The sequence below is a fragment of the Cervus elaphus genome, chromosome 20 (assembly GCF_910594005.1).
Source record: "Cervus elaphus chromosome 20, mCerEla1.1, whole genome shotgun sequence".
NCBI lineage: Eukaryota > Metazoa > Chordata > Mammalia > Artiodactyla > Cervidae > Cervus > Cervus elaphus.
The window spans coordinates 120237659-120257277 of NC_057834.1; the positions used below are offsets into that span (position 1 = coordinate 120237659).

Sequence of the window (19619 nt, forward strand, 5' to 3'; positions counted from 1 at the left end):
TCTTTGCAACCCCTTAAACTGTAGCCAACCAGGCTCCTCTGTTCATGGAATTCTCCAGGCAAGAATACTGGAGTGGGTGGCCATTTCCTTCTCCTGGGAATCTTCCCAACCCGTGGATCAAACCTGTGTCTCCTGCATTGCAGGCGGATTCTTTACTGTCTGAGCCACCAGGGAAGCCCAAATATAATGTAAGTGCTATGTAAATAGTTGAAGATGAGTAGCAAATTCAAATTTTGTTTTTTGGAATTTCATGGAAATTTTTTTTTCAAATATTTTCCATCCTTTGATTGAATCCATGGATATGTAGATATGAAGGGCTGACTGTATTTTCTTCTCTCTAAATATCAAATTCTTAGCAAATAAATAATACCATATACACTTTCAAAGTAAATTCACAAGTTTTTTGTTTGTTTGTTTGATTTTGCTTTAACCTGTCATGTAACATACTGCCATGAGTCTTTGGATGTGGCATCTAAGCAAAAAAAGCTGCGTATGGTCACTCTCTGTATGAGATGTATAAATAAGTAAGGAGACAACATTTTTGTGGACTATTTTTAAAGCATGATAAATAGCATTATCAACATTATTCATGATTTAAATATTACGTATACATTACAGATCATCTCCATATCAACAAATATGTAACGGGAACACTAGAAAATAAAAATTTTATAATGTTCTTATGCAGTGCTTGGCAGCAGAAGAGGATTATAATTGGGATGGGGCATATAGATAGGACTTCTGGGTAAGTTCTAGTTCTTGACATGCCAGTGGTTATAGGAGTGTTTAATAATTCATTAAGTCTTTTTTTTTCTTGTCTGACCCAAACAATTTATTTTTCGCATAAACATATAACCTCAATATGAGATGTCTAACTAGAGCAAGCACCAGCAACAAGACCAAGACAGCATCTCCTCTTCTAAGGTTTAGGTTTTCCCCAGAATTCTTGATACAGGGAATAGCACATACCAAGAGTCATTGCTCCCACAGCAAAGCCTTGGGCTGCCACACGCATGTGGATCAGGTGAACAGACATTTTAGTATTTCCCCTGCTCTTCAATCTGTATAATCCATATGCAACAATTGCTGCAAAACCTGCCATTCCAATGGGGACAAATGGTGCCTCTCTAGCTTTTCGGATAAGTTTAGATTCCTGATCTTCATCATATGAAGAAAGAGAAATATCTGTGTCGCTTGACATAGTGATTGAAGAATCTTCAGACAATTTCAAGACGTTTCAGGTTCCTACCGGATTCTGACCCCACTTTAATAATTCATTAAGTTTTATATTTATTTTGTGTGTTTTCTACACATGTGCTTTATTTTCCAATGAACAGTTTTTTAAAAAGAATAACAAGGCAGTGTTATAAACAATTTTATGCCAATAAATTCAACAACTTAATTGAAACAAATTCTTTGAAAAGCACAACTTACCAAAACTAACTCAAAATGAAATTAAAAGTTGGAATACCTCTATATGTATCACAGAAATTGAAATTATCAAAACCCTCCCCCACAAAGAAAACTCCAAGCCCAGATTATTTCACTGATGAAGTCTATCAAATACTGAATAATGCTACCAAACTTACAAAAATGTTTTCAGAAAACAAAGGAGAAAGAAATACTTCCTAACTTCTTTTAAGAGGCCAGCATAATCCTGATACTAAAACTTAAACAAAAGTTTATCAGAAAATGAGTTATATTTTATTATATTGAGGAATTATTAATTTTAGGTGCAATAATCTAAATAAAAGTCCTTATATTTTAGAGATACATAATAAAACATTATAAATAAACTAGAATCATATCTAGTTTTGCTTCAAAACAATCTTGGTTAGGGGAAGAGCAGTAATAAATAAACCAAGATTGACCAGAGTTGATAATTATTGAAGTTGGGTGATGGATGCATGGAAATTCATTATACTATTTTCTCTAATATTGTTTACACTCAAGATTTTTCATGATATAAAACAAAAAATAACTACAAAATGATTAAAAGACATTAAATATATTAAAACAGTAAGTTCACAACAATAATTTAAAAAGAAAGTAAAACAAAACAAAACCATTGAACACAAAGTTGCTAGGACATCAACTTACTATTTGAAAGGAATAAATAAGGGCAGAGATTTAAGCACTTATCTTACTATTCTGGTATGAACTTTATTTCAGGATAACCAAATGGTCCTGAAGGATGTAAAAAAGTTTTTCTGTAGAGAATTAGAACTAATAGAAGAAAAAATAATAGCATTAGAGATAATCATTTTGTAATTGCTAGTGAAATGACCAATTTATAAAATGGTCATAAATGGATGGTAAAACAATTTGGTGAAGAATTGATAGAGAACCTTATAATACAGGGTCAGCCTATCACCACCTGAACATGGAAGGAGCCTAGGATATGAAATAGGCAGTGAAGGAGAGCCGTCCAACCAAGAATACCTGTGCTGCTGTGTCAGTGAAAAATAAATCTTTATTGTGTTAAATCACTGTAATACGGGTTAATTCATTATAAAGGTTGGCTTACTTTAGAAGTATATCATTTATATATATTAAAACACATAAGCACATAGTTATATTTTGAAGATACATACATATCCAAACACATACTGAACACATTGAAGTGTGTGTCTGGGTCAGGGAGAGGAACGAGAATAGGGATCAGGAATTAAAAGAAGAAAATCAAACAAAAAGGGGCCTGGTATCAACTGATAACAAGAGGTCACCATGCTCTGCCAAGCATGGTTAACAAGGAATAAAAAAATAATAATTTAAAAGAGAGACAACTAATCTACTCTTTGCAGAGAGAGCTCAGGCTAGTGTTAGCTGGTAATTATCTTCTACCTTGAGGAGGAACAAGGTATGATCTGGAGAGGAGGCAATGTTGAAGACAGAGCCTGTTGGAACCCTCCACTACATTCACCAGGGAAGTCTCAGGTCTGAAAAGTTCCCTAACTGAGACTTTCTCCCAAGTATGACCTTCACTCTCAGCTCTCTTTGGTAGTGATGCAGGAGGCATTTGCCATTCTCTAAACATGGGGCCTGGACCTGGCTATCTCCCCTTGGCACTCACTCCAGGCTGAAGGAGGCTCGACACAGCTGAGAGGCTTGTTCTGGGCCTGGGTGCATCTTCCTGCCCACCCTCCCTCTCTGCTTGAGGAGGGCTGAAGAACGGTCCTTCCTCCAAAGATGTTCAAGTCCTAATCTCCAGAATCTGGGAATAGTTTACCTTATATGGCAAAAACGACTTGGAAGCTATGGTTAAGGTAGGGATCTTGAGATGGGGAGATGATTCTGTTATCACAGTGGGCCCAATGTAAGCACAAGGTTATATAATCACAATGTAATCCTCCTAATAGGAGACAGGAGAATCAGAGAAAGATGTAAGAATGGAAGTAGAGGTCAGAAAGGCAGAATACTATGTTGCTGGCTTTGAAGATGGAGGAAGGGGCCATGAGTCAAGGAACACAAGCAGCCTCTAGAAGCTAGAAAAGGCAAATAAATGGACTGACCCCTAGAGTCTCCAGAAGAGGTTACCAACACTTTAACTTAACCCAATGAAATTGATTTCAGACCTGTGACCTCCACAACTGTAAGATAATACATTTGTGTTGTTTTAAGTCATTAAGTTTGTGACAGTTTGTCATAGCAGCAATAGAAAACATGTACATAGGCTCTGCTGCTAGGCAGCGTAACCTATTCTCCTAGGAGAGTAAGGTCTGTGAAAAGGGAATGGGGAATCAAGGAAGACTTCCTGGAAGCCCCTGCAGTCAGACTGACCTAGGTTCATACCATAGTTCATTTATTATCTATCTGTTAATAATGCATTATTTATAGTGTTGCTGAGAATGGAATAATACTTTAAATTTCCTATTCCTAATTAACCACTTTTTAAATTATAAGTCACGTCTCTTCCTGGGTTTACACATATTTATTTCTCCATTCTGGGTGTTACTGAACACCCAGTACGTGCCTGGCACCATGTACAGAGTGAGCCTGAGTCCACTGCAAGCTCCAAACATTTCTCACCTAAGCTGCCACTGAGCTCCAGGTCAGTTCAGTGCTCAAGTTCACTACCTTATCCTAAATGCAGGCTCTCATACCTGAGCATTCACATGGTCTCACGTCTCCCTGATGGACTCATCCCAGCAGCATCACCCCTTACCCTCTCAGGTGCTGTTTCCACAGCTACCAAGAGCAGTCTCGCCTCTGCCTTTACCCTGACACTGACAAATGTCTGCAGTCCACTTAGAGGATAGTATGCTCCCTCTGGTTATATTTTCAAGACTCCATTTTCATCTCATTCTTTTTTGTCTTTCTGCATCTCTCTCCCTTTTCATGTCTTCTTCTTTGAGCTCCTAAACAGGTCCTCTTCATAACCTGGAAAGGTCTAAACTAACAGGAGAGCTAAGCCTTAAACAGCCAGTACAGAGGCAGGTAGGAGGGACCAAGGGTGTGTGTTTACCGGCTTCTCTAGGAGTGAAATGAAATCTAAGGTATTGAGACGGGATATCCAGGTTACCTGGAATTCCCAGGCAGCCCCACTCACCCACCTCTCTAGCCTCTCAACACCCTCAGATGCCTATCCAAACTACACTGTAACCCCTTGACTTTGAAGCTCCCAACTCCTCAGGATCCAGCTGAATTTGTCTTTCGTCTTCCACCCCTATCCCCTGCTTCTAATGTCCAGGTCTGCAATGTTGAGTTCTTATCCCATGATGTTGGGCCTACTCACCCTGCCTTCCCAGAAAAATATTTGGTCCAGGACTGATTTTTCTTGTATCCCTGGTCCAGATTAATGCACCCTTTACCCAATTCTGGTCCAAGGGTCTCTTTCCTCAGAGCCTGTTGTTCTTCTGTAAACACCAAGCTGCCTCTCTAGGACAAGGTAAGAACCTGAGTGTTAAAACAGGGAGAAAATTGCTTTCAGATCCTTTGGGCTTGGATGATGTTGACAGGGTGCGGTGGGGGACTGGTCTGGCCAAGTGATGGAACTTTGGTGGACGGGCAAGTAGGCAGGTGATCTGGGTTCTTTAACCTGAGGATCCTCACAGAGTTACCACGGGCAAATCTGGGGCACTCTCTGCCTTCTCTAGGCCTGTTTCTCTAACCTGTCTGTGCAATGAGAGGGCTGGTCTTCATTAAGGCTCTATTTGAGCCTGAAGGTTTCACCCAGCTACTCCAGCAATGGTGCATAATGGCCACAAGAGGGCGGACAACCTCTTCAGCTCAGGAGTTTGTAGATGAAATGAACCAGCAAGCTTAAAAAAAGGAATACAAGGGTTTCAAGCAGAAAGGTAGTTACCCAAAGTCACCACAAAATGGCAACAGGGTCAGGATACTGGGAAAGGGTACTTGAATTCCCAGCCTAAAGGGAGGTCAGGAGCCCTGAGACCAAGAGGGATCGTAAGGAGAGGGCTGGTGGGCAGCAAAGAAGAGACTTACTTATATTCTTTAGAGATTTCAATCCCTTTGACAGGAGAGGAGGAAACATGGTCTTTAGAGGAGAGCCACAAATCAAAGGTATTGCCCAAAAAGGATCTGGGGGGGGGGGGTGTTTCGGGACAAGACTTGAGGAGTTTATGGGAACTAGAGATGAACAACTTGGCTTCTGTCCCTTCCCCAACATAGAATGAAAAGTAGAGAAACTGCAGGACTTATTCTAGGATTTAAGGAAGATTCCTCAAGTCAGGAAATGAAGTCACTTAGTCATGTCCTACTCTTTGCGACCCCATGAACTGTAGATTGCCTGGCTCCTCTGTTCATGGGATTTCCCAGGCAAGAAGACTGGAGGGGTTGCCATTTCCTTCTTCAGAGGATCTTCTCAACTCAGGAGGGCACAGCAAATAGGGAAGGATCACCTGACATCCTTTTTTTCTCCTTTTTGCCTTCCAATAATCTATCAATAGTTTCAGGGCCCAGGAAAGACAGAAACTAACAAAGGGGCAGTACCTGGGGTTCCAAGAGTTAATTTCCAAGAATTCATACTCTGACATCAGTCATAGCCCTCATCTCCACCCTGTCTCTGGGCCTGTCCCCTCGCTGAGCCCCAGGTTGGCAGCTTCCCTGAGTCCCTTCTTTGGTGTAACTCACTAGGGCCCTGGGACCCAGGACCAGAGCCAGTGCCCTGCTTCCTCTGCAGTCCCAGGAGTCTAGAGCTTGCTCTAAGAGAGGAAGGAAAGCAGTCTTTCCCTCCTACTCTCCCCCTCCCAGGATGCGGGCCCTAAGACCAAAGAGCTTTAGTCTTTCTCTGCCACGCCCCCCATTGTAACCCAGACAAGGGGATTCCTTGTGTCCCAGCCACAGGGCGGCATCCTAGTGTCCAAATGGTGGAAGGTCTGGGGCAGGATGGGGGAAGGGGAATCACAGGATCTGAGAAAATATCTCCCCATTTTGGAGACTGTGGTACACCCCAAGCTTCTCCCTCTGGCTCCCATCAGAAGTTGAAGAGACAAGGCTGAGGGACTCATCTGCATATTAAAGGCCTGAGGCCCAGAGTAGAAACTGAGAAGGTGTGGAGACACAAAGGCTGAACCTTCTGGCAGACAGATTTGGAGCCAGAATACAAGAATGGAGGCAACCCAGGGACAGAGTAAGACAAGGGCCTATGGCAGGGCAGGCCAAACAGACTGTTGAGATCTGTAGGTGGAGGCCCCTGCCAGCTTCCTCCCTAAAAGCAGAGAAACAGGAGTGCAGGCACCAGACAGGCAGGTGGTCAGAGAGGAAGTGAGAATCCCTAGAATAAAATGAGAACTCCCTGTTTAAATAGGAAGAACCTTTCTGAGAAGTGCAAACATCTGACTGAGAAACTTTCCTGCCAGGAGGGTAGTATATTCCCATTCACAAGACGGAATGGTACGGAGAATAAATAATATGGTCTCATTTAGCAGCAGAGGCTCAAATACCCCTATATCTATCATCACTAAAAGACTGGTACAAAGGAAAGGCTAATCCATCCTGGCAGGAAATGACATCACTCACCAGACAGGAAGGGGTGGCCCTACCAGCCCCAAAGGCTTCTGGGAGGGCCAATCCATGGAGGGTTGGCCCTGAATGTCCATGTCCCTCCACAGTCCTCCATGTTGGCCAAGAGTGGGGCTAAGGTTCCTAGAAGTTGGGTGAGGTAATCACATCCCAGTCCCTTCATCAGTGATTTCATAGGGATGCTAAACTCTCAAATCTTTACCTAGTTGTGGGGAATGGAGAAGAGATACTATCACACCTGGAGCCACAGGTCAAGCCTCTAGAGTCCATGTATCTATGGAAATAGCTCTAGGGACCCAATAATTGAAGGTTAAAGGCAGAGCCTCCCCAGGGACCAGAGGGATGGTAAGGCCAGGTTTCATGGTAACTGATTTCAGTGCAGCCTCTTCCTAATTCCAGACAGAGGGAGAACAAATTCAAGGGAGACCACGGCCTAGTGATGAAAGAGCCATAGGAGTACAAAAGGGTGGAAGAGTTGTTACAGGAAGGTCACATCATCCTGGCACTGGCCCCAGTACCAGTGGGGCTCAAAGCCCAGCTTAGCACTCTCATCCTCTGGCGGCTCAGGAGGTGCACCTTGCAGCCCCTCCCCTGGGGGTTTCCACACGGCCCTCAAGCTCCCTAGCCTGGTAGCTGTCAGGTCCACCTCAGTCCTGGCCCTCTCCCCACCAGGTATAACCTTTGCCCAGTCCATCTCGGGACGGGGAGCCCCAGGGGGGCCGTGTTCATCCAGCTCGCTGGGCATCACTGTGTCTAGGAAGCTGCCGATGGAGACACTGTCCAGCCGGTCAGTGGAGCTGGTGTCTGGCAGGCTGTCCCAGCTGCCTCGCCTTGAGCGGCCTGGGCTTCCGCCCGTCAGGCTATATTGGCTGCTGGTGAGGCTGCTGCAGTGGCTGGTCAACGTCCCCCTCTCCTCCAACAGCCAGCGCACCGCCTCAATGCCCTCGTTCAAGGTCACCAGCTGCTGCAGGATCTTCACATCGATGGCTCTCAGGTAAGCCTAGGGGAGTGGGAGAAGAAATCAGTCCCAGGTTCTAGGCCACGGGTTTCCCCAGTGTTTCTAGAGGCCTCTACCTTGTAATCCAACCAACTATGCTTGACTTTCAAGAATCATGTAAACAGAATGGTTTGGACTGTAGGCATTAGAAGCAGACAGATTGTTGCTTAAAATCTCAGCTCTACAACTGATCAGCTTTATGACTGTGGGCAACTTTCTTGCCTTTGTTGGGCCTGGGTTTCCTTGTTTGTGAAATAGGTTTAAATGACTCACCTCAAAGGATGGTTGGGAGAGTTTTGAGATGTTGTCTGTTAAATACGGACCACTATACCTGGTACAGAGTAAGATCTCAGTAAATATTAAATATTAAAATCCAAACCTACTGAGATTTAAACTTCACAGATAGAATATTTACTACTGAACCAGTCCAGACTCACAAGTAAGACTTAAAAGCAGTTATCCAAAAAGTTGCCTTGGAGGGGGCCAAGTGTTAATTGGGAAATAGATTGGGCCAAACAGAGGCATGAGCTGGGGGCATGGCATAAAGAGGATGCTAACCTGGTCCCCTAGTCCCTCTGGGGTGTGGCAGTAGCTGCTGTGGGGAGGGAAGGGTTGGCTAGAGCTTCAAAGGGTAAGCATCCTGCTGGCTAGAGATTTGGGGCTTCCCTCTACTATACACCAGTCTCCCTTGCACTGAGGGCAAGTCTGACTTACTGGGTAATCTCTAGGGTCCTTTCCAGCTCAGATGCACTGAGTTATCTTCCCCAAGCACAAGTCTGAACTTGTCCCTTCCTTGCTCAAGAACCTTTAAGGGCTTTGCACTGCTCTCAGAAAATAAAATCTTTGGAATATTTTAGCAGCAGATATTCAAAAGCCTGTCATAATATGGTTCGTGCTCATCCCTCTAACTTCATCTCTACCATATCTCCATGGGAACTCCAGGTCCTGCCACACATAACTTTTAAAATTTCATTTCATTTAGTTTCACTTTTAATAAAAGCAATAGATTACATAGATTAAAGAAGCAAATAGTTCTGCAAGATTTGTTAAGAAAAGTAACAGTTTCCCCATTCTAAATCCCACTTGCCAGAGACAACTACTATTAATTTTTTAGCTGTTTATTTTGTTGTGTGCATGCCCAGTCACTTCAGTTGTGTCCAACTCTGTGTGACCCTACAGAATGTAGCCAGGCTCCCCTGTCCATGGGATTCTCCAGGCAAGAATACTAGAGTGGGTTGCCATGCCCTCCTCCAAGGGATCTTCCCAACCCAGGGATCAAACCCATGTCTCCTATGTCTCCCGCATTACAGGTGAATTCTTTCCTGCTGAGCCATCAAGGAAGCCCATTTATTTTGGTACTTACCTTCTAATTTCTAAATAACTGCTTACTGATTTTTAAGTATTTTCTGTTGACTTTGTACATAATAGAAGGTTAAGGATTTAACTCTTTCATCCTACTCCCTATATCCCTGCCATACTCATACCCTCCCCATTTCATTACAACATATGAAATAAAATTAATTATTCAGCATTTACCTTATTAGAATTTGGAAATGCTACTCACAGCTAAGCTATGTGGTTTACTGTCATTACTTTTCCTTTTTTACAACTTTAAGTTTTCCTTTTCAGATAATAATTATTATCCTTATTATTACCACTACTACCACAACTATTTTGCTTAGTTTGGTATATTGTTGTCAGTAAGTCATCCCTAAACTCTCTCCCAGTAGTCTGAATTTCCCTCTCAAAGCTTTATTTTTTTTAATTGAAGTATAATTGCTCTACAAGGTTGTATAAGCTTCCACTGTACAATAAAGTGAAACAGCTATATGTATACATATATGCCCTTCCTCTTGAGCCCGCTCCCACCCCCCACCCCACCCCTCTAGGTCATCACAGAGCACTGAGTTGAGCTCCCTGTGCTATACAGCACCTTTCAACTAACTGTCTATTAGACACATTATAGTGTATATATATCAGTTCAGTTCAGTTCAGTTGCTCAGTCATGTCCAACTCTGCGACCCCATGAACTGCAGCATGCCAGGCCTCCCTGTCCCTCACCAACTCCCAGAGTTCACCCAAACCGATATCCATTGAGTCGGTGATGCCATCCAACCATCTCATCCTCTGTCGTCCCCTTCTCCTCCTGCCCTCAATCTTTCCCAGCATCAGGGTCTTTTCAAACGAGTCAGTTCTTCACATCAGGTGGCCAAAGGATTGAAGTTTCTGCTTCAGCATCAGTCCTTCCAATGAACACCCAGGACTGATCTCCTTTAGGATGGACTGGTTGGATCTCCTTGCAGTCCAAGGGACTCTCAACAGTCTTCTCCAACACCACAGTTCAAAAGCATGAATTCTTCGGTGCTCAGCTTTTTTTTATAGTCCAACTCTCACATCCATGCATGACTACTGGAAACACCATAGCCTTGACCAGATGGACCTTTGTTGGCAAAGTAATGTCTCTGCTTTTTAATATGCTGTCTAGGTTGGTCATGACTTTCCTTCCAAGGAGTAAGTGTCTTTTATACATATCAGTACTACTCTGCCAATTCATTCCACCCTCCCCAAGACTTTTAAACATATCACATGCTCTATCTAGTCCCTCTTCTCCGAGGCAGCTTCTGACCCGCTCCAGTCTGTCCCTGCTGCACACCTACCCTCCAGAGATCATCTCCCTCCACTATCACCTCGGGGACTCCCTTTGCCTCTCTTGAGTTGGAGCCCAATTCCTGGATCCCACATCTTTTTTATTGATTTACTCCTTAATGTATGTATGGCACTTTTCCTCCAGTAGCTTCCCAAGAAAAGTCTGCATAGACTATTCCTACATAGGAGGTATATTTTTTGAAGCTTCACATGTTTTAAAACATTGTTATTCATTCCTCACACTATTGACTGGTTAGCTGAGCACAGAAATCTAGGTTGAAAAATAACTTTCTGTCAGAATTTAAAGCATTTTTCCATCGTCTTCTAATTTTCAGTGCTACTTTTAAAAAGTCTGATGCCATTCTGATATTGTATGTGACCACCTTCCCACTCTTTCTAGAAGTTTTTAGGATCTTCTCATGATCCTCAGTGTCTTAAATTATCACAATGATTTACCATCATGTGATTCTGCTTTCATCCTCTGAACTGGTCATTTGTTGGGCACTTTTAATCTGTAGGCTCATGTTCTCCAGTTCTGGGAGATTTTAATTATTTCATTGATGATTTTATATATATATATATATATATTCACACACACATATACATATATATGAAAATACATATATATATATATGAAAGAATGAAAGTGTTTAGTCGTTCAGTCGTGTCCAACTCTTTGCAACCCCATGGACTGTAGCCTGCCAGGTTCCTCTGTCCATGCAGTTCTCCAGGCAAGAGTACTGGAGTGGGTTGCCATTTCCTTCATCAGGGGATCTTCCCGACCCAGGGATCAAACCTGGGTCTCCCACATTGCAGGCAGATTTTTAATTGTCTAAGCCACCTGTCCATTTACACACACACACACACACACATACACACACACACATTTTTTGTACTTCCTGGAAATATCTTTTTTTGGATAGAAGGTACCCTGAATGGATCCTCTATTTTTTCTCTCTTCCTCCTCTTCCTATGTGTATTCTATCTAGTTTGTGAAACATTTCAACATTATCAACCCTTCTATTGAGTTTTTCAATTTTTTCCTATCATGTTTTTATTTTCAAGAGTTGTTTCTAGATCTTGGATTTTTTTTTCTTCTTCTTTTTCTTTTTAGGTGTGGCATGCAGGATCTTTCACTTGCAGCATGCAGAATCTTTAGATATGGCTTACAGAATGTTTAGTGGGATCTAGCTCCTTGACCAGGGATCGAACCAGGGTCTTCTGCATTGGGAGTGCAGAATCTTAGCCACTGGACCACCAGGGAAGTCCTTACATGTTTCCTTTTATAACTTTTCATTTTTTGTTCATATTATCTCATCTCTTTAAGGATATAATTAACAATTGTTTAAGTTCTTATCTCTCTGAATATCTCTATTCAAGTTTTTTTTTTTTTCTGTTTGTTTAAGTCTGTATAGTTAAAAGCTTTCATCAGTCTTGTAATCTTAAGCTGCTGCTCACACTTCAGACTGGTCTCTAAAAAAGCTGATTGGAAACTCTGTGCCTGAGGCTTGCCAACCCTGAACCTCACTAAGAGTCATTCAGTGAGGCTGTTCAGTTGGGTAAAGTAGGTAGTATCTTTTGTGTGTGTGTGTGTGTGTGTTTCTCTTGGGTTCATAAGATTCACTACATTATACCCATTTAGAGAATATAATGTAAGCAAAGCTGCCATTATTCTGGGAGCCAAGTAAGGGAAAGGCTGGGAGGGGTATTACATAACAGTTGGCATATTTTAATTTAATCCCTCTTCCTCTCAGACTCTGCTTGGTGTCTCCCAATCTGGAGACCTTTGGTTTTATTATTTTTTAAATATATATTACTTGGTAAGTGTTTATTGAACTATTCAGGAAATAATTGCTTCACTCAGACCAACAATGCCAAAAATAAGACTGAGTATTTGTACACTGAGAAAAATATAGCCACTGGAATTAAACAGTCCTAGATTCAAATTCCGGTTTTGCCGCTAATGAGCCATATGAAATGGGATTTTTTTTTTTTCCTTTAAGCCATCATTTCTTCATGGTAAAAGAGGATACTTTTTAAAGGTTTATTAAGAAGTAGAAGGAACATTCACAGGCATGGCATACTGTCTGACAAGTATTCACTAATCAATAAAAGGTAGCTACACCTATTATTATAAACTTATCTACTATGGCATAAGCACAGAAAATCTTGTCCTTGAAATTATTTGTGTTTTTGGAAGAATATCCCAACTTGAATTCAATTAAACAAATGATTATTGGGTACCTGGATCTTCTAGTAATTACACAAAGACAACCTAGACAGCATATTAAAAAGCAGAGACATTACTTGGCCAACAAAGGTCTGTCTAGTCAAAGTTATGGTTTTTCCAGTAGTCATGTATAGATGTAAGGTTTGGATTATAAAGAAAGCTGATAAAAAAATAATAAAAAAATAAAAAATAAAATAAATAAAAGAAAGCTGAGCACCAAAAAATTGATGCTTTTGAACTGTGGTGTTGGAGAAGACTCTTGAGAGTCCCTTGGACTGCAAGAAGATCCAACCAGTCCATCCTAAAGGAAATCAGTCCTGAATGTTCATTGGAAGGACTGATGCTGAAGCTGAAGCTCCAATACTTTGGCCACCTGATGCAAAGAACTGACTCATTTGAAAAGACCCTGATGCTGGGAAAGACTGAAGGCGGGAGGAGAGGGGGACGACAGAGGATGAGGTAGTTGGATGGCATCACCGACTCAATGGACATGAGTTTGCGTAAATTCCAGGAGGGGAGTTGGTAATGAACAGGGAGGCCTGGTGTGCTGCAGTCCATGAGGTCACAAAGAGTTGGACACGACTAAGCAACTGAACTGAACTGAACTGAACACAAAAATAATGGAGAAACTCTCCCTACTTAACAGAAGCTTACAGTTTCAATAAGGAGATCTGGACATAAATAACTGAAGTACCATAGACTATACAGACTATTAATGACACAAGATAACAGAGATTATATTCAATTATTTCCTGCTGGGGACAAATAGATTAAAGGTGAAACCATTTAGTCCGTGACCAAACTAAATGCATTAAACAAAACTTCTCATACTAAAAATGCTTCTCCTGCTTTATTTTCTCCTCCCTTCCTTCCTCTTTCCTCTCTTCTTCCATCCCTCCCTCCTTCCCTTTCTTTCTGCCTTCCAGCCTTCTGCCCTTCCCCTTCGTCCCTTCCTTCTGTTCCCTTCTTTCCAAAACGTGCATTTCCAGTCTTCTGCGATGATAAGGGAGTAGTGGGCAATTAGTTGCCCAGTTGTGAAGGAAATCTTAAAGAGTATGATTCTTAGATAGACATTCATCAGCCCATTTGTGTTCAGCTCCATTTGCACCCTCAGTTCCAGAAATATCTGAGAACAGCTCCTGAGACCTTTGAGGTGCAAAATGGATTGCTTTTCTGCTTTCTTCACTGCTGGCTTGGAATTCAGCTTTTTTCAAGTCTGCTTAGTTACTACTCTTCCTTCTGCTCTCAGCTTCCAGATTTTATTCCTATCACCTTCTCTCCTATTCTTATCCTAATGGCTTCATGGCTTTAAAAATAAGCTCTTTACTGGCTTTTAGTGGAGTTTCAAGAGGGAATGGAAGTAAATGCATGTGTTTAATGTGCCATCTTGAACTGAATTCCCACTGACTCTATTCAAGGCCCAACTCAAATGTTGCCTCCTCTAGAAAGTCTTCCCCATACTTCTTCAAGGTGAAATTAAGCCACTCGGTCATGGAACAGTATTTATTGAGTGTTTTTTATAGGCATGGCATTTTGTAGATAAAGCAAGAAAAGACACCATTTCTTGCCCTTGGAGTGGATAAGATAAGACAAAGATACAAGCACTTAAAATTCAGAGCAAGAAATTCGAGGGAACATAAATGCTGCACAGAGAGCTGTGGGTACCTAGAGGACTACAACCTAACCAGGGGAGTAAGGAAATGCTTCCTAGAATAAAGGACAGGAGCTGAGACTTGAAAGTCAAGTGAGTCTTAGCCAGACAAAGTAATGGAGAGTCATTGTAACCAGAGGAAATAGCTTGCTTCTCCAATTCAGTTGTGCCTTTCCAGAACACAAATCTGACCATGTCACTCTACAGTGAAGACATTCCAAGAAGTGCTCCATGGGTTCCAGCACCTGTACCACAGTGGCTAGTCTGTTTCTCCCCTAACCTAGACTATGAGCTCCCTGAGAGTAGCAGGTCCCACCCAGTTCGTTTATGTGCTTAGCCTAGGACTGGGTAGGTCGGCTTCAGTGCTGTGATTCTCTGGCCTTCATTTTCTTTGGTGTCTTTGCTGGTCTCAGGGTTTGGGGGCTGGATTTTATCACATTGGTGGGAAATGAATCTGAGCAGCAGATCCTATAGTCCTGTGACAGTGGGATTCCCTGACTGTGACAGCACAGCTCCTCAGAATAGAAGAAAGCAAAGCTTTCTTGCCAGAAAAAGAAACACTCATTTCACACCAATCTCTCTGGAAACAGAAAGGGGATAAACAGCTCAGAAGAGATGCAGCCTCAGAGGCCACTCCAACCCAATTCTTTTCCCAGGGGAATTCAGGTTCCCCATTCCTCCCTTAACAAGCACACATCAGACGCTCTGACCAGCCCTAGGGTCACAAGTACAGCTCACTCAGAGGCTCAATCTAAGTCAAGTCCTAGCACAAAAACCCAGAGATCTGAGTCTTAGCTCTCTGGTTTGAGACTGAGATTCCCAGACTATTGTTACCCGCCCCCACCCCCACCCCCGGTCCCCCTTCCATCCCTCTAGAAGTAGAAAAACTGAGGCCAAAGAGAGTCAGGGCTCTGCTCAAAATCACAAAACGATTCAGGAGCTGAGCCAGGACTTGAACCCAAGCCTTCTCTCTCCCTGCCTAATGCTTTTTCTCAAACTGTTCTGTGGGGGTGGGTTGCCATAGCAACAGTTCTGTGGGTGGGAGGATTAAGTATGGGAGGTTGCCCTTGTTTTCCCTTCCCACAGATCCCAGAGTCTGTCTGGTTCACTCAACTTTTGAGTAGGGGAGGGAAGTGGCCAAGAGGCAGGGATGACCTTGGCCTCAAGGGCAGGCCTGCCCGATCCCTGCAGGAAAGCTGGGTGAGGGGCAGTTGAAGGACACTATTTACAGGGCTTGGACTAGTTCTGCCACAAGTGGCTCCAGGGGAACCCGCCCAATGCCCCACCCCTTGTCTTCCCCAGTGCAGAGTGCATAAAGAGACCAAAGGCACCTTTGCTGAGGAGGGAGAAAGGAATGGAGTAGGGCACTTAGGGAATCTCTCCCTGAGCAGGACCAGAAGGCTCCCTCCCTTGTGTCTTTCACAGGTAGTCTTGGGCCCCAGGCCAGGCTGGGTCAGAAATGCAGAAAGACCCAAACAAAAGTGAAATGTATCCTTTCAAGTTTACCAATAGGTAATCTCCACCAGGGATTCCCAGGTGGTGCCAGTGATAAAGAACCCGCCTGGCAATGCAGGAGACTGAGGAGACCCCAGTTCGATTCCTGGGTCAGGAAGATCTCCTGGAGGAGGGCATGGCAACCCACTCCAGTATTCTTGCCTGAAGAATCCCATGGACAGAGAAGGCTGGCAGTCTACAGTCCATGGGATCGCAAAGAGTCTGATACGGCTGAGGCGACTTAGCACACACGCAGTCTCCACCAAAGACTGGAAAGAGTTAAAGCCAGAGAGACCAGCCATGGCTCCTCCCAGTGTGAGCTCAGGCAAGCCCCTCAGCACCTGCAAGCCTGTTTCCTCTGTGAGACGGGAAAAGGATAACTGCTTTTCTCCCTCCAGTGACGTAAAAGACATTTAATGCATCTGGCACAAAGCAAGTCTCAGTACTGAAAATGTAAAGTGCAGGCGAATCATCTGAATTCAAAACTTGGCTATACTTTTTACTTTTTGTCTGACTTTGGGCAGCTACTTAGCCTCTCTGTGCCTCAGTTTCTTCATCTATAAAATATCCCTTACCTAATAAGTTTCCGTGAGAACTAGGAGACTATCTTGTAAAATGTTCAGCATGATTCCTGGCACATGCACTTGGTGAAAGTTGGTTTCCAAAGCAAGACATTCTAAGTTAGCTCTTTCTCTGCCCTGAGCTAAAGTTTGTACAGTGAGGCAAAGCCAGACCCTTCCCTTAGGTGGGCACAGTTACAGCCCTACTGGGGAGAATCTGTCAATAGCTTCCAATCTTCAAGGCCAAATGCACACATGGCATTCAAATCCTTCCCCCGGGGAGCCTTCCCTGACTGCTTTGCCCACAAAACTCTCCTTCCATCCTCTCAGGAAGCCCCAAGACCTCCCTCCCAACGTCTCCCTACACACACACACAGACACACACAGACACACACACACACACCCTCAGCATGGCACAGAACTGGGCACAGTGGGGCTCCAGGAAGACCCATTAGCTGACACACTGTGGGCTCCTGGTTCTAGGCCAGAAAGTAGCTGGCAATTCCTCAGTTCCCTAGAAATGGTTGCAAAGTGGTGGCAGGTGTAGATCACCCCCTTCACCGGAACCAGGGCCCTAGGGAGCCTGGGAGGCCCCAACTGCCCTTTTGGCTCTGAATCTAGAGTAGCAGCAACAGGGAAGGGGCTGGGTGCTGGTTTCCTCCTCTTCTCCCCAAGGCAGTGCAGGTGAGATGCAAATCTCCAGTGTACTGGGGGGCTGGCAGGAAGGAGACAGAGTCTGAGGAGGTGAGACCAACGCGCTGGTGCTGCTCCTCTGTGTCTGCTAAGCTCCTAGGAACTTTCAGATATTGTCTGTGGGTGTGGGGGATGCTGGGGAAAGAGGATGTTTTTAGTGGCCCTAGTCCAGGCAGTTTTCACCCAAATCTCTTCTGTGCAGAGTGTTGGGGTGGATACTGGAGCCAGAGGAACAAACCCCAGGCCCAGTTTGGAGGAGAAGGAAAAAACTGTTGCCCTGTAATGGTGGCTAGGGGGAAAGGAGGAGCTAGATTTGTGCTGTCCTAGGTTCTCAGGGCTTCCCAACCCTCACCTCTCCCCTCCCAATTATTTGACCAAAAAAAAAAAAAAAAACTTACCAAATCCTGCACCTCCCACTTGGAGTCAATACTCCACTCACCTTTGGTGGGGAAGGCAATTAACGAACCCCAAGGATTAAAGATTGATCTGGTAGGAATCCTGAGGAGTTAGGCAGGTGGTTTTAACTCTCTCCTCCCCAGCCCAACTCTGGGTACGCGAGTCCATCCCTTCCGGCCCCACGCTGGAGACTCCGTCCCCCTGGCCCGTGCAGCCCACTCACCAGCTCCATCCTCAGCGCCATGATCTTGTCCCCCAGGCTGTGGCCCGTGCTAGGCGCCCCTGAGAGCAGCAGAGCGCCAGAGGTTCCCGGCTCCCACTCGCCTCGCAGCCCGCGGAGCAGCCCTTCAGGGGTCTTCCTGCCCACCTTGCCCTCCACGTCTCGCAGGTCAGGCGTCTGGGACTCCGCAGTCCCCTCCATGCGGGCCTAAGCCTGAACGGGGTTGGGCGACCGGACGCCGGGATCCCGCTCCCGGGGCTGGGGGGGTCCTCCTTTTTCGGCTGCTAGTGCCGGGCGGAACCGGTGGGTCCCCGCCCGCACTCTGTCGCGGAGGGAGGAGGGCGCCGTAACACTCAGAAAAGCGGCGCAGAGCTCGGTATGTGTGTGTGAGAGTGTGGATCTTCGGGTGCTGCGCATACACCTCTGGCTACAGAACGGGTGAGGCTGGGTGATGCTGAGTATTCACCTGAAGGAAATTCAGCGCCTTCTCCCGACTGTGGCGCTGAGTCCAGCCAGGCACTCAGTAGGCGCCCAATGAATGTTTGCTGACGGAAGGTTAAGTACCCTCAGTTAGGGAAGTGGGATTTTAAGGAAGAGTGCTAACAGAGCTAAAGGGGGTTTGGGAAGCCTTCTTGGAGTAGATTCTTTACCGTCTGAGCCACCAGGGAAGCCCCTGGAGTAGAGGAGCTGGGTCTAAAACAGTGGTTGGAATTTAACTAGCCACTGATAGACACACACACACACACACACACACACACACACACACACACACAGACACAGTGTAGCCACTAAATTTAGACTAAAGGAGAGGAGGTCAAGTTCTTCTAACCACTGAGGAGAAACCAATATTGAAGCTGATGCTTCTCATACCTGACTGTACATATATGGATTATCTGCCAATCTTGTTAAAATGCAGATTATGATTCTGTAAATCTAGGGTGGGGCCAGAGATTCTGAATTTCTAACAAGCTCCCTGCTGGTGGCCATGTGGCTGGTCCAGGGACCACATTTTGAGTAACAAAGTTATAAAAGATGGGTCTAAGATGCTTGGATTTTATTCTATGGGCAATGAGGATCCATAAAAAAAACTTTTTATGCTCTGACTTGATTTTGTTTTTTAATCCAAGTAATTCTAGTCCATGGCATCAGGAAGGTTTATTATTAAAAGATAGTTACCCGTACCTATCCTTTCCCACATCTAGTCCCAATTCCCAGAAGCAACCACTTTTAGCTATTTTTTCCTGGTGTTTATACTCATAGCTCTACAATAGGCTTTTATCACCATCTCCTGATTTTAAACATTGTCTACTGACTTCCTATTATGATACATAAGATTTACTGCACATTCTATACTTCCCTCCTTCCATTGGCCCTATACATTTCTATCATTATTTTTTAGGTTGTTACCTTTGTAATTTTAAGTAACATACTTTTCTTTATTATGCCTTGATCCATGGAAGGGTTTTAAATAAGAGACAGACAAAATAGATTTGCCTTTTTGAAAAAATACTCTGGATTATGCAAGGAGAATTAAAGGGGTGAATATCTGAAGTCAAGGAGACAAGGTAGAAGGCAAGAAACTAAAATGTCCTGCACAGGGGCTGGTTGTGAAGTTGGAAAAGAATTAGACCTGAATGGAGGAGGAATCTTTAGAAGGTATGATGGACAAGACTTGATAACTAATAACATTCATTTATCTATACTGTCATTCAATAAGTGTTTGTTCAGAAAGCAAATGATTTCAAAAA

The 19619-nt window shown here is 44.0% G+C and overlaps 2 protein-coding genes across 2 annotated transcripts; both read right to left on the reverse strand.

Moving 5' to 3' along the window:
* Nucleotides 1-814: 814 nt before the first annotated feature.
* LOC122677026 (HIG1 domain family member 1A, mitochondrial-like) lies at nucleotides 815-7355 on the reverse strand. Its single transcript, XM_043876742.1, has one exon. The coding sequence runs from the start codon at nucleotides 1199-1201 to the stop codon at nucleotides 920-922; it is 282 nt and encodes a 93-aa protein (XP_043732677.1). The 5' UTR covers nucleotides 1202-7355; the 3' UTR covers nucleotides 815-919.
* LURAP1 (leucine rich adaptor protein 1) lies at nucleotides 2456-18252 on the reverse strand. Its single transcript, XM_043876741.1, has 2 exons — nucleotides 17875-18252; nucleotides 2456-7984 (listed from the first exon to the last, which is right to left on the reverse strand). Exons 1-2 carry the CDS (start codon nucleotides 18070-18072, stop codon nucleotides 7463-7465), a joined length of 720 nt encoding a protein of 239 aa, XP_043732676.1. The 5' UTR covers nucleotides 18073-18252; the 3' UTR covers nucleotides 2456-7462.
* Between the last annotated feature and the right edge of the window lie 1367 nt (nucleotides 18253-19619).